This window comes from Suncus etruscus, chromosome 1 (genome assembly GCF_024139225.1).
Source record: "Suncus etruscus isolate mSunEtr1 chromosome 1, mSunEtr1.pri.cur, whole genome shotgun sequence".
NCBI classification, from domain to species: Eukaryota; Metazoa; Chordata; class Mammalia; order Eulipotyphla; family Soricidae; genus Suncus; species Suncus etruscus.
In genome coordinates this window covers 7,308,868-7,332,160 of record NC_064848.1, presented here as the reverse complement: position 1 = coordinate 7,332,160, position 23,293 = coordinate 7,308,868, and the positions used below count along the sequence as shown (strand labels likewise).

Below are 23,293 nucleotides of genomic sequence, written 5' to 3'. Positions count from 1 at the left end.
CTTGAGCATTCTGGGAAGCTGCTGAGACCTCAGGGAGAGCCATTTACTTCTGCACTATTAGTACCTAGTTCGTGGTTTTTCTCTTCCAGAGAACTCTGTCAGTGTCATTTTATAACTGTGCTACCCCTTAGCCTCAACATGGGGCTTTTGCTCTCAGTACTCAGTAGCAGTCGTGGCATTTACAGTGAGCAGCATCACTTTGTCAAGCTTCTTGCTTGGGGCTGGGGTGTGTGAGTGTGAAGAGTGGGGGATAGACCAGCTCTTGCCTTGGGTCCATTCTAGGGCACACTGAATTCTTCCTATAGGACTTGACAATGTAGTGACAGGGTGTGGCTGCCAGCTGGCATCCTGGGGCACTGTGGTCAGGGTGTGCAGGCCACCAGCTCCTCTAGGGCTTGCTCACGGCAGGGTCCATGAACCAGCAGCGCCTCCCGGATGTCATCCTGCTGGAAGCCCATGTCGCTGAACTGCTCCCAGAGATGCAGAAACTCCCCAGCCTGTTGGGATCAGGGAGCGCTGGGGTCTTGGAGAGTCTGGCCACACACACACACACACACCCTCCTCTATTTCCTTTGTCTTCCTCCTCCTTATCCTCACTCTCTCTTCCCCTCCCCCTTCCTTTCCCCTCTTTTTCCTCCTCTTCCCTCTTCCTCCTCTTCTGCCCCTTCCCCTCACCCCTCTCCCAAGCCTGGCCCAATGCCAGATGCTGTGGACACTTAGAATATCCCAGGCCCCTGCAAATTCCCCACGTAGGTAGTTCTAGTGTCTTTCTGCTGTCCAGTAAAGAACAGGCCTTCAACAACAGGGCTGAAGGGACTGACTCAAGTCAAATCACATCAGTGCTAGCCACTTCCGGGTCCCCCTGGCATCCCCTTTCTCTTCCTTGTGATCACTACTCCGCTGAAAGTAGCCCTGGTCTGATATGCCCCCTGACCCCTGCCTGCTGACCTGGCGTTCAGAAAACTGGGACATCTCCATGGCCTCCTCCACCAGGCCCTGATCATACCCTTGCAGTTGCAGGCGCTCACAGGCCCCGAGGTAGCCAAGAAACTGCCAAGAAAGGAGGCGGGAAGGAAGGGCAGTAAGGAAGGGCAGGGGCAGCAGATGGGGTGCAGGAGGCACTGGGACAGCCTCACCAAGGTCTGATTCAGATGTTCAGCCACATGCACATGGAAAGGTGGGTGGAAAGGCCAGATCTTTGCTGTGTCCCTTGGGCTCAATCCATCTTGGCCTGGTTCACGGGTTCATCTCCTGACCTTAGGCAGAGAGCTGTCCCCCACTGTCTCCTCCTTCTATCCTCCCCCCACCTTGTCCAGCTGTTCTAGATACAGACTTGTAAAATTTCAGCCTTAAACAGTTGGTTCTTTAAAGAAGAAAAAAAAAAAAACATTTGGGGCTGGAGAAATACTGCAGTGGATGAAATGTTTTCTTTTTCTTTTTTTGGTTTTTGAGTCACACCAGCAGTGCTCAGGGGTTACTCCTGGCTCTATGCTCAGAAATCACTCCTGACAGGCTCAGAGGACCATATGGGATGCCGGGATTCGAACCACCAACCTTCTGCATGCAAGGCAAACGCCTTTTCTCCATGCTATCTCTCCAGTCCCCTGGATAAAATGTTTTTGATGCTGGGTTTGAACCCCAACATTCCATATGATCTCTCAAGAACCTCCAGGAGAGGTCGTTGAGAGCAGAACTAGGAGTAAGCCCTGAGCACCACTAAGTGTGTCCCCAAGAACCCTCAAATTAAATTCAAAAACAAAAACAAAAAAACAGTAGGGTGCTTGCCTTGTGCAAGGCCAACCAGGGTTTGATCCTGAGCACTCCATATGATCCCATGAGCACTTCCAGAAGTTAGCTCCTGAGTGCAGAACCAGGAGTAACTCCAGAGTAATGCTGGGTGTGACCCAAAAACTAAAAAAGGAAAAAGAAAAATACGTTGGGGCCAGAGATAATACAGGGTTAAGGCAATTGTCCTGCAAGCAGCTAAGTCGATCCAGGAGTGATCCCTGGGAACAGAGTCAGGAGTAAACCCTGCACATCAACCGCTGAAGCCCCTAAAACCAGGAAGGAAAAAAGAAAAGAGGAAAGACATAAATCTCTGGAGATCTGGACTGGGCCTTGCAGTCTATGTCCTTCTCCTCCGAGTCTCCCCCTCTGCCCTCAGCATCCTCCACAACCTGCTCCTGCTAGGACACGACATAGCACTGCTCTGGCCTTGAACCTGCGACCAGCTTTCCTGGTTCTGTGCTGTGAGTGCAAGGGTCCCTTCCAGCTCCACTGCAAGCTGCATGCCAGCCCCAAAGCCCGCCTTGCTCTCCCGGGCCTGGGACTAAACAGATGTTCAGGCCTAGGGGTGCCTCCTACTGGTAGTGTTGCGGTGGCACTGGCAGATCCAATTCTCTGGACGCACCAGGGCCTTGCAAGCACAGAGAGGACGAAGGGGACATGAGGGACCCCTGAACCAAGGCAGGGGGTGTGATGCTGAGCCGAGGGTTACCGGGATCTCTTACCGCAGCAGTGGGCTCTGGACCCCGCAGCTGAAGTGGGGCGCAAGTGGGTGCAGGCCCCAAGCAGAGGGGGTCCCCGGGGTTCAACTGGCAATTGCTGCCAGCTGGGGCATCCTCCCTTTCCTCTTCCTTAGGGGGCTCCTGGGATCCAGGCTCAGCAGGGCTGAGCAGCAGCAGCCAGGCGGGAGGGGCCGAGGCGAAGGCTGGGCCGTCCGGAGACCTCGCGCAAGGCCCAGGGTAGGTCGCCTCCACCCAGCACAGCGCGCGTCTCTCCAGGCTGAAGTCGTGCTGCGAAGGAAGCGCCTCTTGAGGCCCCTGTTCAGGCACGACCACCCCCCACGCCCTACTCCCCACTGCCCAGCCCCGACACAGCTCCTGACCCTGACCCCAAGCTGTCACTTGTGCGGATTTGGTTAGTACCCAGTGGAGATGCTCAGTAACATAACAATAACAGGGGACAGTAGTACATTTGGGATGTAGAGGGCTTGCTTTGCCTGTCTGACCTAATTTTGATCTTTAATGTGGTGTACCCCAAGACCCACCCATTTCTGGGAGGGGTCTAGGGAACCGGATAATAGGTGTGACCCTACCTGCAAGACCTCCCATTCCTGGGAGGGGTCGGAATAAAGTTAGATAAGCCTGGGAGGAAAGGGATTCGGCCCTTTTTGTCTCTTGGCCGGCTTTTGGATCTTTGGGCCGCATGGAGCCCAAAGGGAAGATGGCTAACAGGAGATAAGATGCAGGGCTAGCAAAATAATGCTGTGCTTGAAAGGTTGACATAGGCCACACACCTGTGGTGGCTAGGGCATGAATAAAGATGATTCTTCCTGAAGCCTGCGTGTGAGTGAGTGATTTCACCTGGGCCTGGGACCCGGCCGGCTGGATGGAGTTGCAGAGCCATGTGGCCTGGGGTGGCAGAAAGGAATCCATCGCCATCCATCGCCATCCAGCCCCATCGTTAATTATTTGATTCTACACTTTAACATCCCAAATGGTCCCCTGAGCATTGCCAGGAGTGATTTCTGAGCTCAGAGCCACGCATGACACTTGACATCTATGGGTGTGACTCCAAAATAAACCACTGAGGAGGCCACATCTGGCAGTGCTGAGAGCTGACTCCTGGCTCTGTGCTCAGTGATCTCTTCTGGAAGGGCTTAAGGCACTCTATGAATGGTGGGATCTAACTGGGGCCACCTGCGGCAAGGCAAGTGCCTTCCTGGCTGTACTAGTGCTTTGGGCTTTGTTCTTGACTTAAAAAAAAAAAAAAACTCATAAGTTTTGCAGTCTACCCCCTGAACTAATTGTATTATAATTAAGAACTCAGGAAGTGGGCCCAGAGAGATAGCAATCAGCTGATCCAGGACCTAAGGTGGTTGGTTCGAATCCCGGTGTCCCATAAGGTACCCTGTGCCTGCCAGGAGCTATTTCTGAGCAGTTAGCCAGGAGTAACCTCTAAGCACCGCTGGATGTGGCCAAAACAAAACAAAACAAAAAAAACAAAACAAAACAAAACAAAAACTCAGAAAGTTTCCTCCTGGGCTGGAGAGATAGTAAAGTGAGTAGGGTATTTGCTTTGCACATGACTGACCTAGAGGGATGCCCCAGTTTGGTTCCTGGCATCCCACATGGTCCCTTGAGCTCTGCCAGGAGTTATTCTTGAGTGCATTCCTCCCCAAAACAAAACTTTTTTTGGACCACACCCAGCAACACTAAAAGGTTATTCTTGGCTCTACACTCAGAAATCACTCCTGGTAGGTTTGGGGGACCATATGGGATGCCAGGGATTGAAGTTGGGTTGGCTGAGTGCAATTGAAAGCGCCTTACCTGCTGTGCTATCATTCCATAATTTTTTTTTTTTTTTTGGTTTTTAGGTCACACCCAGCAGTGCTCAGGGGTTCCCCTCCTGACTCTACACTCAGAAATTACTCCTGGTAGGCTCAGGGGACCATACGAGATGCCAGGACTCGGACCACCATCCTTCTGCATGCAAGGCAAATGCCTTGCCTCCATACTATCCCTCCGGCCCCCATTCCATACATCTTTTTTTTTTTTGGGGGGGCCACACCCAGCGGTGCTCAGGGGTTACTACTGGCTGTCTGCTCAGAAATAGCTCCTGGCAGGCACGGGGGACCATATGGGACACCGGGATTCAAACCAACCACCTTTGGTCCTGGATCGGCTGCTTGCAAGGCAAACGCCGCTGTGCTATCCTCTCCGGGCCCATTCCATAAATCTTTAAGAAAACTTCATATACTGGGTGCAGATCCTAGTGTGAACACCATAGTCAGGAGGCGCCACAAGGCAGATTAGGCAGAGTAACTGCTTCTGCTGTGTCTGTTCTGTACCCTGCTTGCATTGTTAAGATAGGGCTCTAAAATGGTGGCCTAGTCCAAAGGACTGGATCAGATGCTGGGAATTTAGACCACACAGCAGGCTGAGAGGAAAGAGAAAGGGATTGTCCTGGCAGTAGCCACCAGTGGCTTCATATAGGTAGCTTTCTAATGAGCCTAGACTTCAAATAGCCATAAATAATCCCTAGAGCTCAGCCACCAGCCTTCTTCAATGAGACATCTTTCCTCTTGGAAAAGGAAAAAGGCCTGGCTGCCTTGGAAAGTCAAGAAGCAGGTATCCACATGGCTGTTTCAACCCAGACACAGGCCTAAAGAAACTGACAGCTGAATAGCCTCACTTACCATAGTGCCCAGCAGAAGCTCCCTGCAGGCTGGGATGCTGGTCTCCAGCCCAGGGAGGGGCTCAGGGGCCATCACAAAGCTCCTGGACACTTTGAAGGGGACATCGTCCAGGGCATTCATTCTGTGAAAGCAAAGGCTACCTGATGACAGGGGAGAGAGAGTGGTCCTGAGGGGAAATGGTTCTGAGGGAAAGGTAAAATAAAGCTCAAAGATGAAAGAGAATATATTCTTAGTTTTAGAATCTCAGCAGATCATAGAGGAATAGTCAATAAGGAAAATGTTATAAACTGGATAGCAAAAATGGGGCAAGAGAGGTAGTACAGACTCCTTATAAGTGGCAGACCTGGGCTCAGTTTGGCACTACATGTGGTCTTCCGGTCCCTGCCCAGAAGTGATCCCTGAGCCTGCTTAGCTTAAACACTCCCTGAACACCACTGGATATGGGAGGGTGGAGAACCACCTTTGACTAATCAAAAAGCATCATTAAGAAAACCCGGGGCCGTCGAGGTGGCGCTAGAGGTAAGGAGTCTGCCTTGCAAGCGCTAGCCAAGGAAGGACAGCGGTTCGAGCCCCCGGCGTCCCATATGGTCCCCCCCCAAGCCAGGGACAATTTCTGAGCACTTAGCCAGGAGTAACCCCTGAGCACCAAATGGGTGTGGCCCAAAAAATAAACAAAAAACAAACAAACAAGAAAACCTCACTTCACGTCCCACACAATCTCACAAACCATAGGAAGGGCTCTGGAGTATATGACATCTGACAAAGGTGTCATAGCCAGTATCTCATGCCAACAAGAAGGATTCACAAAATGTTTTGTTGAAAAAGACAATGCAGGAAAAATGAAGTCATGAAATTCGCTAACACATGGATGGATATGGAGAGTATTATGCTGAGCAAAATGAGTCAGAGGAAGAGAGATAGACATGAAATAATTGCACTCATTTGTGAGATATATATATATATATATATATATATATATATATATATATATATATATATAAACAAATAGGGCAGAGAAGGGACCACTATGACAATAGTTGGAAAATGATTGTTCTGGACAAGAATTGAGTGCTAAAAGGAGATAAAGTGATAGGTATAATACCCCTGTAAAAATAATGCAAACCAATGTCTAAAAAGGGCAGGGAAGGAAGTGAGAATGAGAGAAACAGAAATGTCTGCCCACAAGGCAGGTAGAGAGTGGAAGGGAAACTAGCAACATTGGCGGCAGGAAATCTGTAGTGGTAAAGATTGCTGTACATGGGTATGACTTAAATTATGATTAACTTTGTATATTCTATGAAAAAAGTCAATTGTATTATAAACAACCTTGTAACCATGATGTTTAAAGTCATAATCAGTCACAGAACCTACTAAAGCTGAGAGTGAAGAAAATGTCTCACAGACAGATTCTCAGTCTCAGCTTCCCGGAGAGTCCTCATTGGGATACAGCTCTGGCCTAGGATCTTCTGCCACCCCCACAAGAGAGTGCTGAGTCCAAATCATTGTCGGGGGGTGGGGTCAATCCTAGGCCCATATGTGAGCATCACTTGAGAGGCAGGATCCAAATTCTTCCACTTTGCCCCACTCACCCATCCCTGCCAGGGCCTAACTTTGTTTTCCTTTTTGGGCCATGGAATTACTCCTGGCAATGCACGGGGGACCATATAGAAATCTGGGGATAGAACACTTAATACGGCCCCTGGAAAATGATGCATTTAAATGATTTCTACTATCCAGAAAAAGTAGAGAAGCAAGATAGTACTTTAGTCACTAGTGCCCCAATTACTGCAATCTTTGTTCCAAAGATTTTGAGAAACTCTACTCATTTAAAGACAATGGAACTTGCACTGGGAATACATTCTTCATGGATATCCAGAGGTGGTGAATCATAGACTCCTGTTGTTAACACAAAATTTAGTAGCCTGGAACCTGGGACTAGAGCTCAATGGCAGCATTTTTATTTGGAAATTCTGAGGGAGTGGGAAAGATAAAAAAAAAAAAAAAAACGGGGAGAGAGTAAGAGTAACTCTCAAGAGAGAATACAGGCTTCTCCAAAGGTGAAGAGAACCGGTACACAATCCAGCACTAAAGTAGGAAAGTCCACATCTCAAGAAAGAAGATGCGGGTGACATACATTTGGGGACCATGTAAATGGGCCCAGGGAGCACATGTGCGTGATTATGGGTATTTAAAAACCATTTTAATTAAAAAGCTTCTGAAGGGGGGCAGAGAGATAGCACAGCAGTAGGGCATTTACCTTGCACGCAGCCAACTCAGGACACAGTGGTTTAAATTCCAACATCCCATAAGAGTGATTTCTGAGCATTGAAACAGAACCCGAGCGCAGCTCGTTGTGACCCACCCCTCCCCCACCAAATAAAAACCTCTTAAGACTCTTCATTCCCTAAAATATTTTTACTTATATTGCTAATACTATGTAGCATGCATAGTCCCTCTATATTATTTCTTTGGAAGACATACTTTGTACTTACCTGCAATTACCAAAACAGCTTAGCTTCTCTGTGGACAAACCTTTTAGATATGAATTGTTAGAACAGATGGTTTAATCCCAGCTAAGCTTCTTGCTACCTACTTACCCAAGTCACATGGGCACAGAATATGGTCTTAAGTTGTTTCTTTGGTTTGCTCGTAGCCAAATCTTTTGGCGTCACAAACTCAAGCACTTGAGCTGGACATGCTAGTAACATTAGTTGGCAACTAATCTCACTTCACAATTTGCTAAACTGAAAAAAAGTAGATGGTAAACAATATTCTTCCATCTTAGGCTGCAACTCAACAATTGGTTAATATTTTAGTCTATTTTGATTATTTCTATTTTCTTTACTTTCTCTTCAACAGATAAGAGAATTTGGGTATGGTATAAAAAAAGATATGAGCCAAAGACTCAACATAGTTTCCAGCTTCAAATAAAAATGAGTACGTACACACACACACACACACATGTAGTGACCTGAGTATCTTTTCCATTAAAGGTCTGAAGAGACAGCACAGAGGTTAATGCACTTATTTGCTTTGTTATGTGGCTAATGCTGAGGACTGCTAGGAGTGATCCCTGAGCAAAGAACTAGAAGTAACTCCTGAGTAACTCCTATTTTTTGGTATGGCCTTCAAACTGAAAATTTAAAAAATTCTAGAAGATAAATCTGGAACACTGGTGCAGAAATTAAGAGACTCCCACTGATCGAAAGTGAAGCCATTAGGGTCAGAGCAATAGTACATTGGGTGGGGCATTTGCTTTTGCTTTGGATGAGATCAACTTGCATTCAATACAATTCAAAACAAGAGTTTTGTTTGTTTGTTCATTTGTTTAGGGCCTACACCCAGCAATACTCAAGGGTTATTCCTGGCTCTGCATTCAGGAATTACTCCTGGTAGCACCTGGGGTACCATATAAAATGGTGGGGATGCAAGGCAAAAAGCCTACTATAGCGCTGGCCCCATAAAATATAAATTTAACAGTACAAATTAAACAGGAAAGGGAAAAAGGTATGTGGGAGCTTGCAACTATAAAATCATGCAGCCAATCTCAGTTTGATTCCCTTTATCCAGTACCACAGAGTGAATAAAACCCTGGAACCTCAATAATTTTAAAGTAGATGCAGGAGTGAAATGTTTCATTGATGTGAAGTATGTACAAATTTGGGAGGCAACAAATGAGGCAGTCTCAAACTAAAACAAAAATATTTATTTAATTCTTTGAAAATATAAATAACATAATAAATGACAAGTAAATCAAGACCCAGACATATGAACACCTCCAGGTACAATGACATTTATTAAAGAATATAAAAAATAATTTTTATTATTTTTATCTGTTTTTCTCTCAACTTTAATTATGTATCCATTTTTGGAGAAAGTCGAGTTTCTAAGAAAATTCTGAAGCTAGACCAATCCCAACGGTGATGTGACTAATGGAGGTCGTCAAGGTCCCACTCCCAGTGGGAAACAAATGTTCTTCTTGGGGATTTCTTATCTGCTAGAAACTTGAAAGAGATGCTTCCAGGGCTGAGACACAGTACAAGGATTAAGGCACTTGCTTTCCATGTAGCTGACCTAGCACATCCAGGAGCGATTCCTGAGTACATCCAAATGTGGCTCAAACTGCCCTGACAAAAAGTGCTTTCATTAAGCTGCTTTCAACTAAGGGAAATACCACCACCCATGGAAGCCCAATTCATGGCTATTGGTATTCTCCAAATTTCAACATTCTCCAAAGAGCCACTAGACAAGGCCATCAGTTTTTCTGGAAGCCCAGCCTTAAGTCTCAAGCTGCACCAAAAGCAAGATTAAAAATTTTAAGATAGTAGAGTTTTGGTGGGGAAGAGAGATGGTGGGGCCACATTCAGTGGTGTTCAGAAATCACTCCTGACAAGCTCAGGTGCCAGGGACTATCAGTTATTTGTAAGACAAGTGCCCTACCTGCTGTACTATCTTTCTGAGGACTAGAACTAGCTCAATGTACTGCACATAGGTTTTGTATGAACCAGGGATGCCTGGTTCAATCCTGGCACTGGCATTGTTTGGTAGAATAGCCCCTTAGAAATTCCAGGTGTGGCCCCCAAACAAGTTATTTTTGTTCTTCCTGGACATGAGGTGGTTCTTGGTGGTTCTGTATCCAGGTGGCTTTCACACCCAGTACTGGGGGAAAGGTGCGAAGTACCAGTGTACACATCTATTCAGTGCTCTTACCCATCACCACACAAGCAGCTAAGAGTCAGTCTAAACAAGCCCCTCAAAACAGAGGCAAACCTGGTGAACCAAGGCTACTCAGTTCGTGTGGTAACCCCTCATGCACCACATGCACCTCCCGATGCATCTCTGGCCCGGACGCAAACAGTGACTTCTGGGTCACGCACTATCACATGTAGAAAGTTGTTTAGTCCACAGTAACAATGCAGCCTGGGTAACTCAGGGCTGGACTCACTCCAGGAGCATCTTGACTAATGCAGCTTAACGGCGGTGGCCCATATGTCATTGCTGGGAGGAGGAGGAAGAACCCATCCTTGCGGAACAGAGTGGCCTTTGGGGTGATCCGCTGGCACCAGGTACTGATCCCAGTCATGTCTTAACAGAACAATATAGAACAACAGTTTATTCTGAGCAAGATGTGCAGAAAATAAATATCAGACTCAACATTTAGCTTTTGGGGGGGTCAGAGCAATAACACGGGGGGGGGGGGTGGGGGGCAATTGCCTTGATGTGGTCAACAGAGATTTAATCTATAGCATCCCAGATGGTCTCCCAAAACCTAACAAGAGAGATCCCTAATTAAAGAATAAGCCCTGAGTAACTGTGGTACAGCCCCAAAACAAAACAAAAAAGACTTAGCTTCCAAATAACTGATACCCTAGTCCACCATTGTACAATTTGACTCTAGGATTGTGTACACTGGGTTTCATAATGTTCTTATAAAATGATTTAAAAATTTCATGGATATCTAACCAAATAATGATTATAGAGCTGTTCTTCATTATTTGAAGACCATTTTAATGAAATGTATTTCTTTTTCTTTCTTCTTTTTTGGGGGGGCCACACCCGGTGATGCAGAGGGGTTACCCCTGGCTTCGGGGAGCCATATGGGATGCTGGGGGATTGAAATGCGATCTGTCTTAGGCTAGTGTGAGCAAGGCAGATACCTTACTGCTTGAGCCACAGCTTGGACCTCTGATATGTATTTCTAATCCTCACACTATTACTAGCGGTGTTCTGTGCCAACTGTCTGCCATGCATGTTCACAGCAGAGGCTGAGGAAGATACCATTGCTGTATTTTCAGCTCCTTGTACTGTCAAAAGTGTTCCTTTTGCAGTCTATTTAATACCTCTTCATCCCAGTATATATGCCTTTATACTGGGACTTTTCATATCCCCTGCTCTTATCAAAGCAGAAGTCTTAGTAGAAAAGCCCTTTGGAGAGCAAATACCACACCAACATATGCTCCTCCTAGGCCTTTGTTCTGGAATGAATCTAAGTGTTGTTAGCCACAAATCCAATGTCAATCAATAACATTTATTCATTGAACAAGGCTTCTCTACCTAAAAATATACAGAAAGCCTTATTGTAACAATGGCTGATGAAAATACTGCCAGAGGCCCCTACTCCTGTATTTCCTATCATTAAGAATGTAAGGGCACTCTGAACATTTCTTACCTCAGTGAGCAAGGTTGTCTAGAACAGTCACCAAAAATAATGAGACTCAACTATGCATACATTTAAAAGGTAGAATTGGAGCCAGAGTAATAGCAGAGGGTTGGGTGTTTGCTTTACATGTGGCCAACCTAGGTTTGATCCCCAGTATCCCATATGGTCCTGAGTACCGACAGGACTAATTCTTGAGCACAGAGCCAAGAATAACCCCTGAGAATTGCCAGGTGTGATTGGAGAGTTATTCATAAATAAACAAATTAATTAAATTAAATAATTACATATTGGCCAGAAACATACATCCTAAAAAGTAAAAGTATAGTAAGGAGCGTTGCTGTCACTTTGGAAGTAACCTCAGAGAAGACTTAAATTTCATGCTTTAAGTCAGGTTCTGAAGTTCCAGGCAGCAGACAGGCTGAAGCAGCTTATGGAACCAAATCAGCCCTTCTTTCCACTACATGCACTAAGTTCTCAGAGCTATGTATGGGAAGAGCAGCACTGTCAAGGTCAGTCACAGTCTAGTTTTCATCTCTTCATTAAGGCAAGGAAACTCAGAGAGCAGGAAAGTAACCACAGGCTGAGAATGAGAATAAATGGCTTTCCTGGCTTTGACACTTGGGAATTCAGAAGGTCAGTGTGGATAGTATCCCTAGACAGGACTACAGGAATGATATTCTTTTTTTTTTTTTTTTTGGTTTTTGGGCCACACCCAGTGGTGCTCAGGGGTTACTCCTGGCTGTCTGCTCAGAAATAGCTCCTGGCAGGCATGGGGGACCATATGGGACACCAGGATTCAAACCAACCACCTCTGGTCCTGGATCGGCTGCTTGGAAGGCAAACACCGCTGTGCTATCTCTCCACGCCCAGGAATGATAGACTCTTTTACTATCCAAAACTACCAAATCACTACTCCCAATTGGCAAAGTATTTAAAGCCTTGAGCAACACAAGTCAGTAAGTCATGGGAAGCTCCCCTGTTAAAACAGGACATCTACTTCTCAAGGACTAATGAAAGGGAGCTGGAGTAAACAGTGCCTTGCATGCACTGACCTGGGCTTAATTCCCAGCACCCCATCAGGCATCCCAAGCACTACCAGGAGTGATTCCCATGCAGAGAGAAGTAACCCCCTTGCACATCAGGTGAGCCCCCTCAATAAAAAGGAATGAATGAAAGCTACCTACAGATACAGGCAACTCCCCTAAACTTATAAACTTTCAGAGAAATGTATAAGTAACCTTAAAAAGAAAATCAGTTAACAATTCACCAAATATCTCTTACTAGAGAAGGAAGAGGAAGGAAAAGGTGGTTGAGAGCTACGCACTGACCTTATCTGAATGAGCGCAGGCAGGGAGTGCTCTGCTTGAAGGTAATACTGTCGAAAAGGCTGTAAGAGGTGAGCAAGTGGGAATTCATCTGAAAGAGAGAAAGCATAATCACACCTCTATATAGTTTATTTCTATTGTTCTGCTTTGGGGCCACACCTGGTAGTGCTCAGGGCTTACTTCTGGCTCTGCACTCAGGGAACCACTCCTGGTGGGGTCAAGGAACCATATTAGATGCCGGAGATCATACAGGGATCTGCTGCAGGCCAGGAAAGCACCCTACCCTCTGTACTATTTCTCTAGCCCATAGAGTGTATTTTTTTTTTTTTTTTGATTTTTTGGCCACACCCGGCATTGCTCAGGGGTTACTCCTGGCTGTCTGCTCAGAAATAGCTCCTGGCAGGCACGGGGAGCTATATGGGACACCGGGATTCGAACCAACCACCTTTGGTCCTGGATCGGCTGCTTGCAAGGCAAATGCCGCTGTGCTATCTCTCCGGGCCCTAGAGTGTATTTCTTAAGGCTAGGGGGTTGTATACAGGATTTTGATCATCTGATCAGCTACTTTTCATCTTTATCCATGATTTCCAATTCTAGAGGATCTACTCCAGAACTGTGGCCTACTCTAACGTCACTCCAGCTGAGATCACCCACAAGAACAGCAGTAAACCAGTAGTTTCCATTTATCCCTGGGTAGAAGAAGTTACCTGGATCCCCAAATAATTTGGACTCAATTTCACGCTTCTGAAGTAAAATTTTTTCTTTCTCTTTTCTCTGTTTCTTTTCTAACTCTCTTTTCCTCTCTTCTTCCTGTTCTCCTTCCAACATCACTCTGAGGGCTCTTTCCTCTGCTTCATATAGTTCAGAGCGCTTCTTCATAAGTTTTCTCAGTCGCTGAAGATGATGCTCAAAAGTCTCATCAGCTGAGGCTGGAGGACAAACCCCTGGGAAAGAGACCCACAGGAATTTAGATATAACTTGTTCTTAACCTCACCCTCATGCTATGAAGCAGCACAAATGCTAACTTAGAATATGAACCTATAAATTCTAATCAACATTCATGGTTTCAAGTCTCTAGTTTCACCCACCTGGACTTCCAAACTCCCTGGATCTTAACACTTTAACCTCTGACCTGACTCCCAGTGCTTTCAATCCTCCAGCTGAACAGTGAACCTTGTTCAGAGCAGAGCTCCAAGCTGACTGTGAAAGCTCGCACCCACAGTTGGGATTCTGTGACAGCAGTACTGAGGAACCAGGCAGACCCACAGTTCAGGCTGATTCCATCTTTCCACTGAGTCTTTGGGGGATTCAAAGTTCTGGGAACACTCAGCACTTCCCATATCTCCTTCCCATTGAGTTGAATTGTAAGGGTCTTATGATCCATGGTCACTTTCGTCCAAAGACCAGGGTCAATTGCATTGAAAAAGGCAACCACGGGGTGGGGGATCCGTCAGCATGTAGGTTAACACACACCTACAGGGAGAGTGCCATGATTGCAGCTGGGCCTCAATGTGGATGCTGAGGTGAAAATGCCGCCCGCTAAACTCTTGAGGAGCCACACTGCTACCATGACAGGTCTGAGTAGTCCCTGTGGTGCTCACAAACTGCTCCCATTCCTCAAACCACCTAGGGCTCCACAGAGCTATAGTTGCCCACATCCACGGGGTGTCAGTTGGGGTATTGCTTCAGCTTCCTCAACATTTCACAGTCTCTACACATGCTCTCTCTGCACCTCCTGCCTCTTCCCTCTCCTGCCTAGTTTTCTTGAAGTTTCTCTACATACCCCACAGGCAAACCCAGCCCATGCTAGCCCTGTCCAATGGCACTAGTGGAGACCCTAAATGGTGACAATGAATGTTGGGTCCTCATATTGCCCCCTTAGGAGGGGCTGCCTTGCTCTGGAGATGAAGCCCTGCTCGAGGGCACCTGGGTAGCCGCCCCATTGCCAATCAGGCATTCCTCTAGCAAGCCACTGTTGATAACCAATGGCACCTCTACAAGTTCCCCAGGGAGGGCAAAAGGAGCTTGGCAAAAGGGCTTCCCACTCTGTTCTGTGACCACTCTCCTGATGCATCTGGGGATACATATTATTCCAAAGTTGTCAAGGTGGTGGACTGGTTTTCAGCTCTGTAGATACTCTCCCTACCACCACCCATTCAGAGCCACACCTGGCAGTGGTCAGGGGACAGGAGACCATATGCAGTTTGAGGATTCAAAGCTTCATATGGCTGCAGCTGTGTGCTAGGTCAGTTGCAGTGTCTCACTTGGTTTCATCACTCCCAACCCCACTCTAGAGTTTTGCTTTCCAGGTCTCAAACCTACAGCCAAATTGCTAGGGAAACGAGTCACTTCACATGGCTGAGGTTGCTTTTTGTTTTTTGTTTGTTTTCATTTTGGGGGGGGGGGTTTACACCCAGAAGGCTCAGGGCTTACTCCTGGTACTGCTCTCAGGGATTACTCCTCTGGCAGAGCTCAGAAGACCTAAAGCATCACTAGATGTGGTCCTGGAAGTTCTTGAGCACAAGGGGGGTGAGTCACCACATCCTCAGCCTCAGGCCCTGGAACTGAATTGGCCCAGCAGGCTGAGTATCATAGGGAATGACCGCTAACCCACAAATATTGTTTTTAAATCACTCCTTCAGGTTACAACGTTTCTGAAGAATTCAGAATTTTCAATGCTTCTTAAAATACCAAGTAGACCTAGGATCACTTCAGGGACAAAGCCACCCACAATCACTCAGAAGCATGTAACATACTAAGAAATGAGAAGCAAGGAAGACAGCATAGTGGGTCACTGCACGCACCTTTCCACGACCCCTAGACATCCTCCCAAGTTTCCTGCTGACCAGTCCAGATACACTATCAGGTGGAAATAATGGCACATCACAGCATGTTCCCTTCAGGAATTGTGTGAGGGGAGGGCTGGAGAGTGAAGGAAGCAGCCAGAGAACAGAGGAAGAAAATGCAAGTGGAAGCACTAGTTACCTTTCCTTGCTGCAGCCTCTTTTCTGAGTTTCCTCAATTTCTCCAGGGCCCGAAGAATATCCACCATCCTTTTGGTGTCTGCTTGTTTCTTCCTCACTTCTGACAAGACGCCATCAGCAGCAGCTTTAAGTTCCTGCTCCTGGAAGAGAAGCAGAGCCCAGACCGTGGGGGTCAGTAACAGCCTCTGCAACACCCGTCGGCACCATCCAGCTAAAATCCCCTCTACTGACTGGGCACCACCTTTATCTTCTAGGCAGTTCTTTGCAGTTCCCTTAGGGGGCTCGTCTTTGTGCCCTGTTTCTCTGAGTGTGGCCCAAGAAAAACCTCCATCCCTTAATAAACAGTGCAAACTCCTGTGTACAAAGATTCCCAGTATCTGGGAAATAAGGGAGCAGGCTGGAAGACCAGCACCCTGGTGCGGACTGACAATGTGAAAGCAGTTTGTGCTCATCAGCAAAAAAATAATCTTCCCCAAACAGCCTTTCAGACATCTGGGAATCACCACCCCACTCTCTTCCCTAGCTGCCACTCACAAAGTAACTGGTTCAAGTCACTACTTGCGGGGCATGTCTCCAGTACTCTCTTGTGGGTGACAAAAGTATCATCCTTCCCAGGCCAAAGACAGTGTAGCAGAGAAGGCATTTGTATTGCACTTTGATGATTTGGGTTCAAGCCCTGCCAGGAACGAGCTATGAATATGGAGTCAGGAATAAGTCAAGACAATGTCCCATATTAAAAACAAACAAGCGGGCCCAGAGAGATAGCACAGTAGCGTTTGCCTTGCAAGCAGCCGATCCAGGACCAAAGGTGGTTGGTTCGAATCCCGGTGTCCCATATGGTCCCCCGGGCCTGCCAGGAGCTATTTCTGAGCAGACAGCCAGGAGTAAACCCTGAGCACCGCCGAATGTGGTCCAAAAACCAAAAACCAAACAAACAAACAAACAACCCCCCCAAATTCTAATTGAAGAATAAGACTCAGGACCAGAGCGATAGCACAGCGGTAGGGCGTTTGCCTTGCACGCGGCCAACCCAGGATGGACCCAGGTTCTATTCCCAGCATCCCATATGGTCCCCTGAGCCTGCCAGGAGTGATTTCTGAGCGCAGAGCCAGGAGTAGGCCCTGAGTGCTGTAGGGTGGGACTAAACCCCCCCTCCCCAAATAAAAATAAGACTTGTTCCTATTGGTCAAGTGTGTGCCCAAATAACCTTGAGTTATATTTCAGCACCTTTTTTTCTGGACTCCTCCTAGGCCTGAAATTGTACCACTGCTTTTGCCTGACATTACCTTCAACCCCCAAATGTTCAAATGTTGCCAAACCACACAGAAAGGTTCCTAACACTTCCCCCAATGGTTTGAATATTCCTTTCATGGTTTCCTTCTAAGGTCCCATGGTACCTAACACTGAAACTCCTGCATCTGGCTGTACTGAAATGCTGTTCCTAGGGCTGCAATGGCTTCCAATCACTGGTCCATGAACTCAGGCCAGTGGACAGGTACAGAAAGGTGGGAAACCACTGGTCCACTGCAAGTTCATGAGCCACACGCACCTTATTCAGGTTAAAGGATGCTGAATTAAATCTTTTCTGCTCTCTATTTTTATTTTTTGGGCCACACCCGGCAACGCTCAGGGGTTACCCCTGGCTATGCACTCAGAAATCGCTCCTGTCTTGGGGGACCGCATAGGCGATCAAACTGTGGTCTGTTCTATGCTAGCGCGGGCAAAGCAGATGCCCTACAGTTTGCGCCACCGCACTGGCCCATGCTCTCTCTATTTTTTTTTTTGTTTTGTTTTGGTTTTTGGGCCACACCCGGCAGTGCTCAGGGGTTACTCCTGGCTGTCTGCTCAGAAATAGCTCCTGGCAGGCACGGGGGACCATATGGGACACCGGGATTCGAACCAACCACCTTTGGTTCTGCATTGGTTGCTTGCAAGGCAAACGCCGCTGTACTATCTCTCCGGGCCCCATGCTCTCTATTTTTATACCCAACATTGAGCCATGCACTCACTACTTACTTCTCCATTAACTTCTGCTCTGCTGACTCAGGTTCTCTCTACTTCCCTCTGTGATTTAACCTTTAACATGCTGATGATCTGAGTTCACTAAAGCCACATCCAAGTGTGAGCCACTGGTGGTACTTAGTATGTGGACCCTTGATAATTAATACCAGAGGCAAAAAGAAAGGCTAAAAAGAACCAGAGCAATAGATAGTACAATTGGTAGGCACTTGCCTTACATGCAACCAACCCGGGTTATGATCTCTGGCATCCTATATGGTCCCTAAAGCCCACAGGATTTATCCCAAGTATAAAGCCAGAAGTAAGCCCTGAGCACTTCTGGGTGTGAACCATAAAACAATAATAATAAACTTGAGGGCTGGAGAGATCCCACAGTGGTTAGGGTGCTTTCCTTGCATGCAACTTTTAGGACTATCAGCATCCGTTATAGTCCCCTGTGCACCGCCAGGAGTGATTCCTGAAATCTAAGCCAGGAGTAACCACTGAGAAACGACAATATGTTCCCTCCAAAACAAACAAACAAACAAACAAAACAAAAATAAATGCTGCGATTACTAACTAAACCTCAGAGAAGAGTTGTATTAGACTTAGGGCAGTAGTGGCACAGGAATTGAGTGTGCTGAGTAGGGGGAAGGAAGCCGAAGTCACACGCACCTCTTCGTACCTTGTGGGCCAACCAGCAGCTCAACACCAGTGACCCAGACAACTCTTTGACCACGTTCCTATTTATCTTGGCCTCTACTCAAGAGCTTGAGATCAACAGGTTTTGGTATCAGATAACTGGGCTCGACTCCTGAACGGAACTGCCACAAACCACTGCACCTGTCACAAGGCTAACCACTCTGCCTCCACTGCACGAGTAAAATTGGGATGAAACAGCAACGACTGCCCCTTGAGGTCACGAGGACTCAAGATGTGCACGTAAGAACCAGAGTAAAATACCCGACAAAACAACATCACTAAGCCTGGCAACTCTACGTGGTTTCAAACTTACACACAAAGAAATCTGAGCTGGGGAGAGGACAAGTTTTAAAGCCCGTTTATGGTTCCACCGAGCTAGGAGTAAGCCTTGAGTATAGGTGTTTGTCCCTACACTCGTGTGTGTGTGTGTGTGTGTGTGTGTGTGTGTGTGTGTGTGTGTGTGTGTGTAGAAAAAGGAGTGCGTGTGTTGGAAGAGGGATGTGTGTTTGAGTATAGAAAAGGAGGTGTGTGTAGGAAGAGGGGTGTATGTTTCAGTATAGGGAGGTGTGTGGGTGTGTGTAGGAAGAGGGGTGTGTGTTTGAGTACAGAAGAGGGGTGTGTTTGAGTATAGGAAGAGGTGTGTGAATCCTGGAAAAGGTCAACAACTGCCAATTAGGGGACTGTGTTCCTAGTGGTGAGGGTCAAGTTATTTTATCCCAGGGGACCTGGCATCTAGCTCCACCAACGTGCTTGTGCGATCCTTTATTTTCCAAATACCATTCTGGGGTGCATCTGGAGCTCTTGCATGGCGCACGCCTCCACGGAACTGGGTCGAATGGGCGGGCAACCCATCGCTTTACGAGGGGGAAAAGCGGCTTGTCCCCGGGGTGTCGCCTGCAGTGTCCAGGCTCGCCCGAAGTCGAGCGCCTCTCCCTCTCCCCTGCCCTTACCCGCTGCTTCTCCTCCACCTCCTGCACGCACTTGACCCGCCAGCGGTCGATCTCGCGCTCGCGCTCCACGGCGCGGGCGCTTTCCGCCTCCCGCTCGGCCCGGCGCTCCCGGGCGCGCTCGCGGAGCCGCAGGCGGCGGCGCCGGACCCGCTCGAGCCGCCGGCGCGCGTCGCCCAGGTAGGCGGCCTGAGTGAGCGGCTGCAGGCGCTCGGCCAGCTCGGCGCGCAGCGGGGCGGCCTCGGCGTGCAGCCGCGCCCACGCCGGCCCGTCCGCCTCCGCCTCGCGCAGGGCCCGGCTCAGGCCGCGCAGCCGCCGCGCCAGGCGCAGGGCCCCGCCGAGACGCGCGCGCACCTCGCCCAGGCTGGGTCCCGGGGGCGCCCGGGGGGGCTTGGGGCCGGCCGCCCGCCGCGAGGCCCCGAAGGCCGCCTCCAGCCACTGCCGGTCGCGCAGCCGCTCGTGCAGCCGCTGCAGGATCTCGTCCCCCGGCGGCGGGTCGGGCGGCGGCGGCGCTTCGGGCCAGCGCGGGCTCCAGGGCGGCTCCCCGGGGTCACTGCCCGGCGGCGGCCGGCACTGGGGCGGAGGCGGCTGCAGGGGCGGCGGCAACGGCGCGGGGTAGAAGGCCTCGGCCGGGGGCTGCAGGAAGGGGCCGGGCCGCTGCGGCATTGGCAGCGGCGGCGGCGGCGGGAAAGCCGGAGCGGGCAGCGGCGGCGGCGGGCAGCCGAAAGGGGCCGGGGGCGGCGGGCCCGGGCGGCCGGGGGCGAAGAAGGGCGGCAGCGCCATGGCAGCCGCGGAGAGGAGCGAGCGTTTGACAGTAATGACACTTCCGGGGGACGTGACGTCTTTTACGCGCGTCGCCGCCGTGACGTCACTGGGCGCGACCGCCCCGGAAGTCTCGTGAGCCCGGGCGGCTAAGCCATGGCCTCCGCGGAGAGACAGCGCAGACGGGAAGCCCGCTTCCGGGGGACGTGACGTCTTTCACGCGCGCCGCTGACGTGACGTCACTGGCGCGACCGCCCCGGAAGTTCGTGAACCGGGCGGTCCGGGGCGCCACGGAGAGACAGAGCGCGGACGGGACTCCCGCTTCCGGGAGAAGTGACGTCGTTTACGCGCGCCGCCCCGGAAGTTTAAGTCCCTGCTGAGTGGGCGTTTCTTTGCTAGGCTCTCCTGGCGCACTGATTGCTACAGGCTTTCGCTGAGAGTGACAGTCGTTGCTAGGCCAGTGAAGACGCTGGGGTCTTGTGATACTAGAGTGTAGAGTGAAGGCTTGAAGCTGCACAAGCTTGCCCCTCCAGGCCTACATGAGATGCGTTGAATGAGGCGTGTGGGTTCCTGTGCAAGTCCCTGGCCTTCGGATTATCTACCAGTCCATTAGCCACATCCATACCCACTTCTTTCATCTGTGACAACTACAAACTTATTTTCCAATGTATCAAGTCCGTTAGTTATCTAGGTGGAATCAAGTTGAACATAACCATTTCAGATTTTGCTTTCCTTTTCTTTTTTTTCACTCAGTTTACGCGAAAGAATATTTCAACTTGGGGCTGGAGGGATAGTACAGTAGGTAGTGTTAGCCTTGGCTTGTGGCTAATCTGGGTTTGAACTCTAGCATCTCATCTGGTATCCCCAAGCCCTGCCAGGAGTGGTCCCTAAGTAACCCTTGAGCACCATCAGATGTGTGTCTCCCCCCTCAAAAGTGAAAAATAAAAATGTTTCTATTATTAGCATTTCTTTGTAGGAGCAGTGGGGCACTCAATGCAGGGCTCAGGAGTCGCTCCCTATGATAACAGTGCGAGTGGAAGATTAGAGCGCCAAATAAACTAAGGGTATTACACAGGTCTTTTTGTTGGGGTGGGTCACACCCTGCAGCGCAGAGGGTTTAGTCCTAGCTCTGCGCTCAGAAATCGCTCCTGGCTCGGGGACCATATGGTCCGCCCTGGGTCAGCTGCATGCAGGGCAAACGCCCTACCGCTGTGCTATGGCTCCGGCCCCTAAAAAAGCCATTTTAATCTCATTTAGTCAAAGAAATACACAATGAAGAACAGATGGTGGATGGGACAATAACAGCAGATAAATGGAAGTCCCAGACAAGAAAGAACAGGAAAAAGAAAGCTGTCTCTTGCTTTCTGCCCTCAGTTAGGCCCAGAGAACCAGGGAAGACTTGAAAGCACACCCAGATAGCAACAAGGTACAGAGTACATAAGTCTCACACACATGTATGTGGCCATGGTCAGAGACTACGGAAAGCAGGGTAACAAGGAGCTGCTGGGGGCCAGTCCTAGAGAGGTCAGGCAAGAAGTGACAGAGAAGCAGTTTATGACTGCTTCCCCTGATAGCTAATAAGTTTCTTGTTGAGGTTGGTCTGTAACCCTAGCAATAAAGCCCGTGTAGATTTTTTTTGGGGGGGTCACACCCAGAGGTGCTCAGGGGTTCTTCCTGGCTCTGCGCTCAGAAATCACTTCTGGCAGGCTCGGGGACCATATGGGATGCTGGAAATTGAATCGGAGTCCGCCCAGGGTTGGCTGCGTGCAAATCAAATACCCTACCACTGTGCTATAGCTCTGGCCCCCAAAATAAAGTTTTTTGTTTTGTTTTTTGCTTTTTGGGCTACACCCAGCAGTGCTCAGGGGTTACTCCTAGCAGGCTCGGGCGGACCATTTGGGATGCTGGGAATCGAACCTGGGTACATCCCTGTTTGGGTACACCCTGCCCTACCTCTATGCTATCTCTGGCCCCCTAAGACATGGATTTTCAATGAACATCCTTATATAAATTTGATAAGGTTTTTGTTGTGGAAACTACAACTAGTAGATATGAAAGTGATATGAAGAGTGACATGAAAGTATCAAGGACAAAACAATCATAAGAAAAAATAGTTTGGGGGCCGGAAAGATAGCATGGAGGTAAGGCGTTTGCCTTTCATGCAGAAGATCATCAGTTCGAATCCCGGTGTCCCATATGGTCCCCTGCCTGCCAGGAGCAATTTCTGAGCATGGAGCCAGGAGTATCCCCTGAGCACTGCCGAGTGTGACCCAAAAACCACACACACACACACACACACACACACACACACACACACACACACACACACACACACACACACACACACACACACAGAGCTTTAAAAATGGCACATCTTGGGTCTGGAGAGATAGCTTTTGCCTTGCATGTAGCCAATCCAGGACAGATGGTGGTTCAGTTCCAGCATTCTATATGGTCCCCCTGAGCCTGCCAGGGGTAATTTCTGAGCGCAGAGCCAGGAATAATCCCTAAGTGCCACCAGGCATGACCCAAAAACCAAAAAAAAAAAAAAAAAAAAAAGGCACATCTTGACAGATCAATAGTACAGCTGGGACGACTTTTTGCCTTGCACGAGGCCAACCTATGTTCAATCCCTGGCATCCCATATGGTCCACCAAGCAACTCTAGTAGGAATTCCTGAGCACAAAGCCAGTAATAAGCCCTGAGCAACACAGGGTGTGGCTCCAAAACAAAACAAAATGGCACATAATGGACATACCACCACACTGCTTTTCATTTAGTCCTTTTCTTTTATTCAAATGCCAAAACATATTTTCCAAGATACAAATTGTAGTTATACTCCATTGTGTTTGATTTAAAAACATAGATTATGCCTTGTTAACAACTTCCAAAACCAAGTGTGTGTTGTGACTATGTGTCTTCTAGTCCAATTCTGGAGAATTACCCTTAATATCTTTAGAAGCTACTCCAATTTTCACTCTACAAAAAGGAAAATAATGGTGCTAAAAGAGATACATAATGAACAGTTATAAAGGATTTCCTGAGAACTTTAAACAATACTAGAGGACAAAGAAGGATACCTGTTTCTCTCTCATACTATAGCAACAAGTATTAAATACTCTGCAAAAAGTACATTTCTATCCTACTCCAGCCATAAATAGTTATCTCTCCATATCTTATTACATCATAGAAAGACCGATTCTTCATCAGCAGGT

General features: G+C 48.4%; 2 protein-coding genes across 2 annotated transcripts; both read right to left on the bottom strand.

The window, feature by feature from the left end:
* Window positions 1-207: 207 nt before the first annotated feature.
* UBAP1L (ubiquitin associated protein 1 like) lies at window positions 208-5,332 on the bottom strand. Its single transcript, XM_049782875.1, has 4 exons — window positions 5,201-5,332; window positions 2,511-2,795; window positions 949-1,152; window positions 208-497 (listed from the first exon to the last, which is right to left on the bottom strand). The coding sequence occupies exons 1-4, from the start codon at window positions 5,318-5,320 to the stop codon at window positions 363-365; spliced, it is 744 nt and encodes a 247-aa protein (XP_049638832.1). The 5' UTR covers window positions 5,321-5,332; the 3' UTR covers window positions 208-362.
* A 4,759-nt stretch (window positions 5,333-10,091) lies between these two features.
* Window positions 10,092-20,099, bottom strand: PDCD7 (programmed cell death 7). The gene is made up of 5 exons (XM_049777962.1): window positions 19,320-20,099; window positions 15,671-15,809; window positions 13,393-13,629; window positions 12,689-12,776; window positions 10,092-10,285 (listed from the first exon to the last, which is right to left on the bottom strand). Exons 1-5 carry the CDS (start codon window positions 20,097-20,099, stop codon window positions 10,162-10,164), a joined length of 1,368 nt encoding a protein of 455 aa, XP_049633919.1. The 3' UTR covers window positions 10,092-10,161.
* Window positions 20,100-23,293: the final 3,194 nt, after the last annotated feature.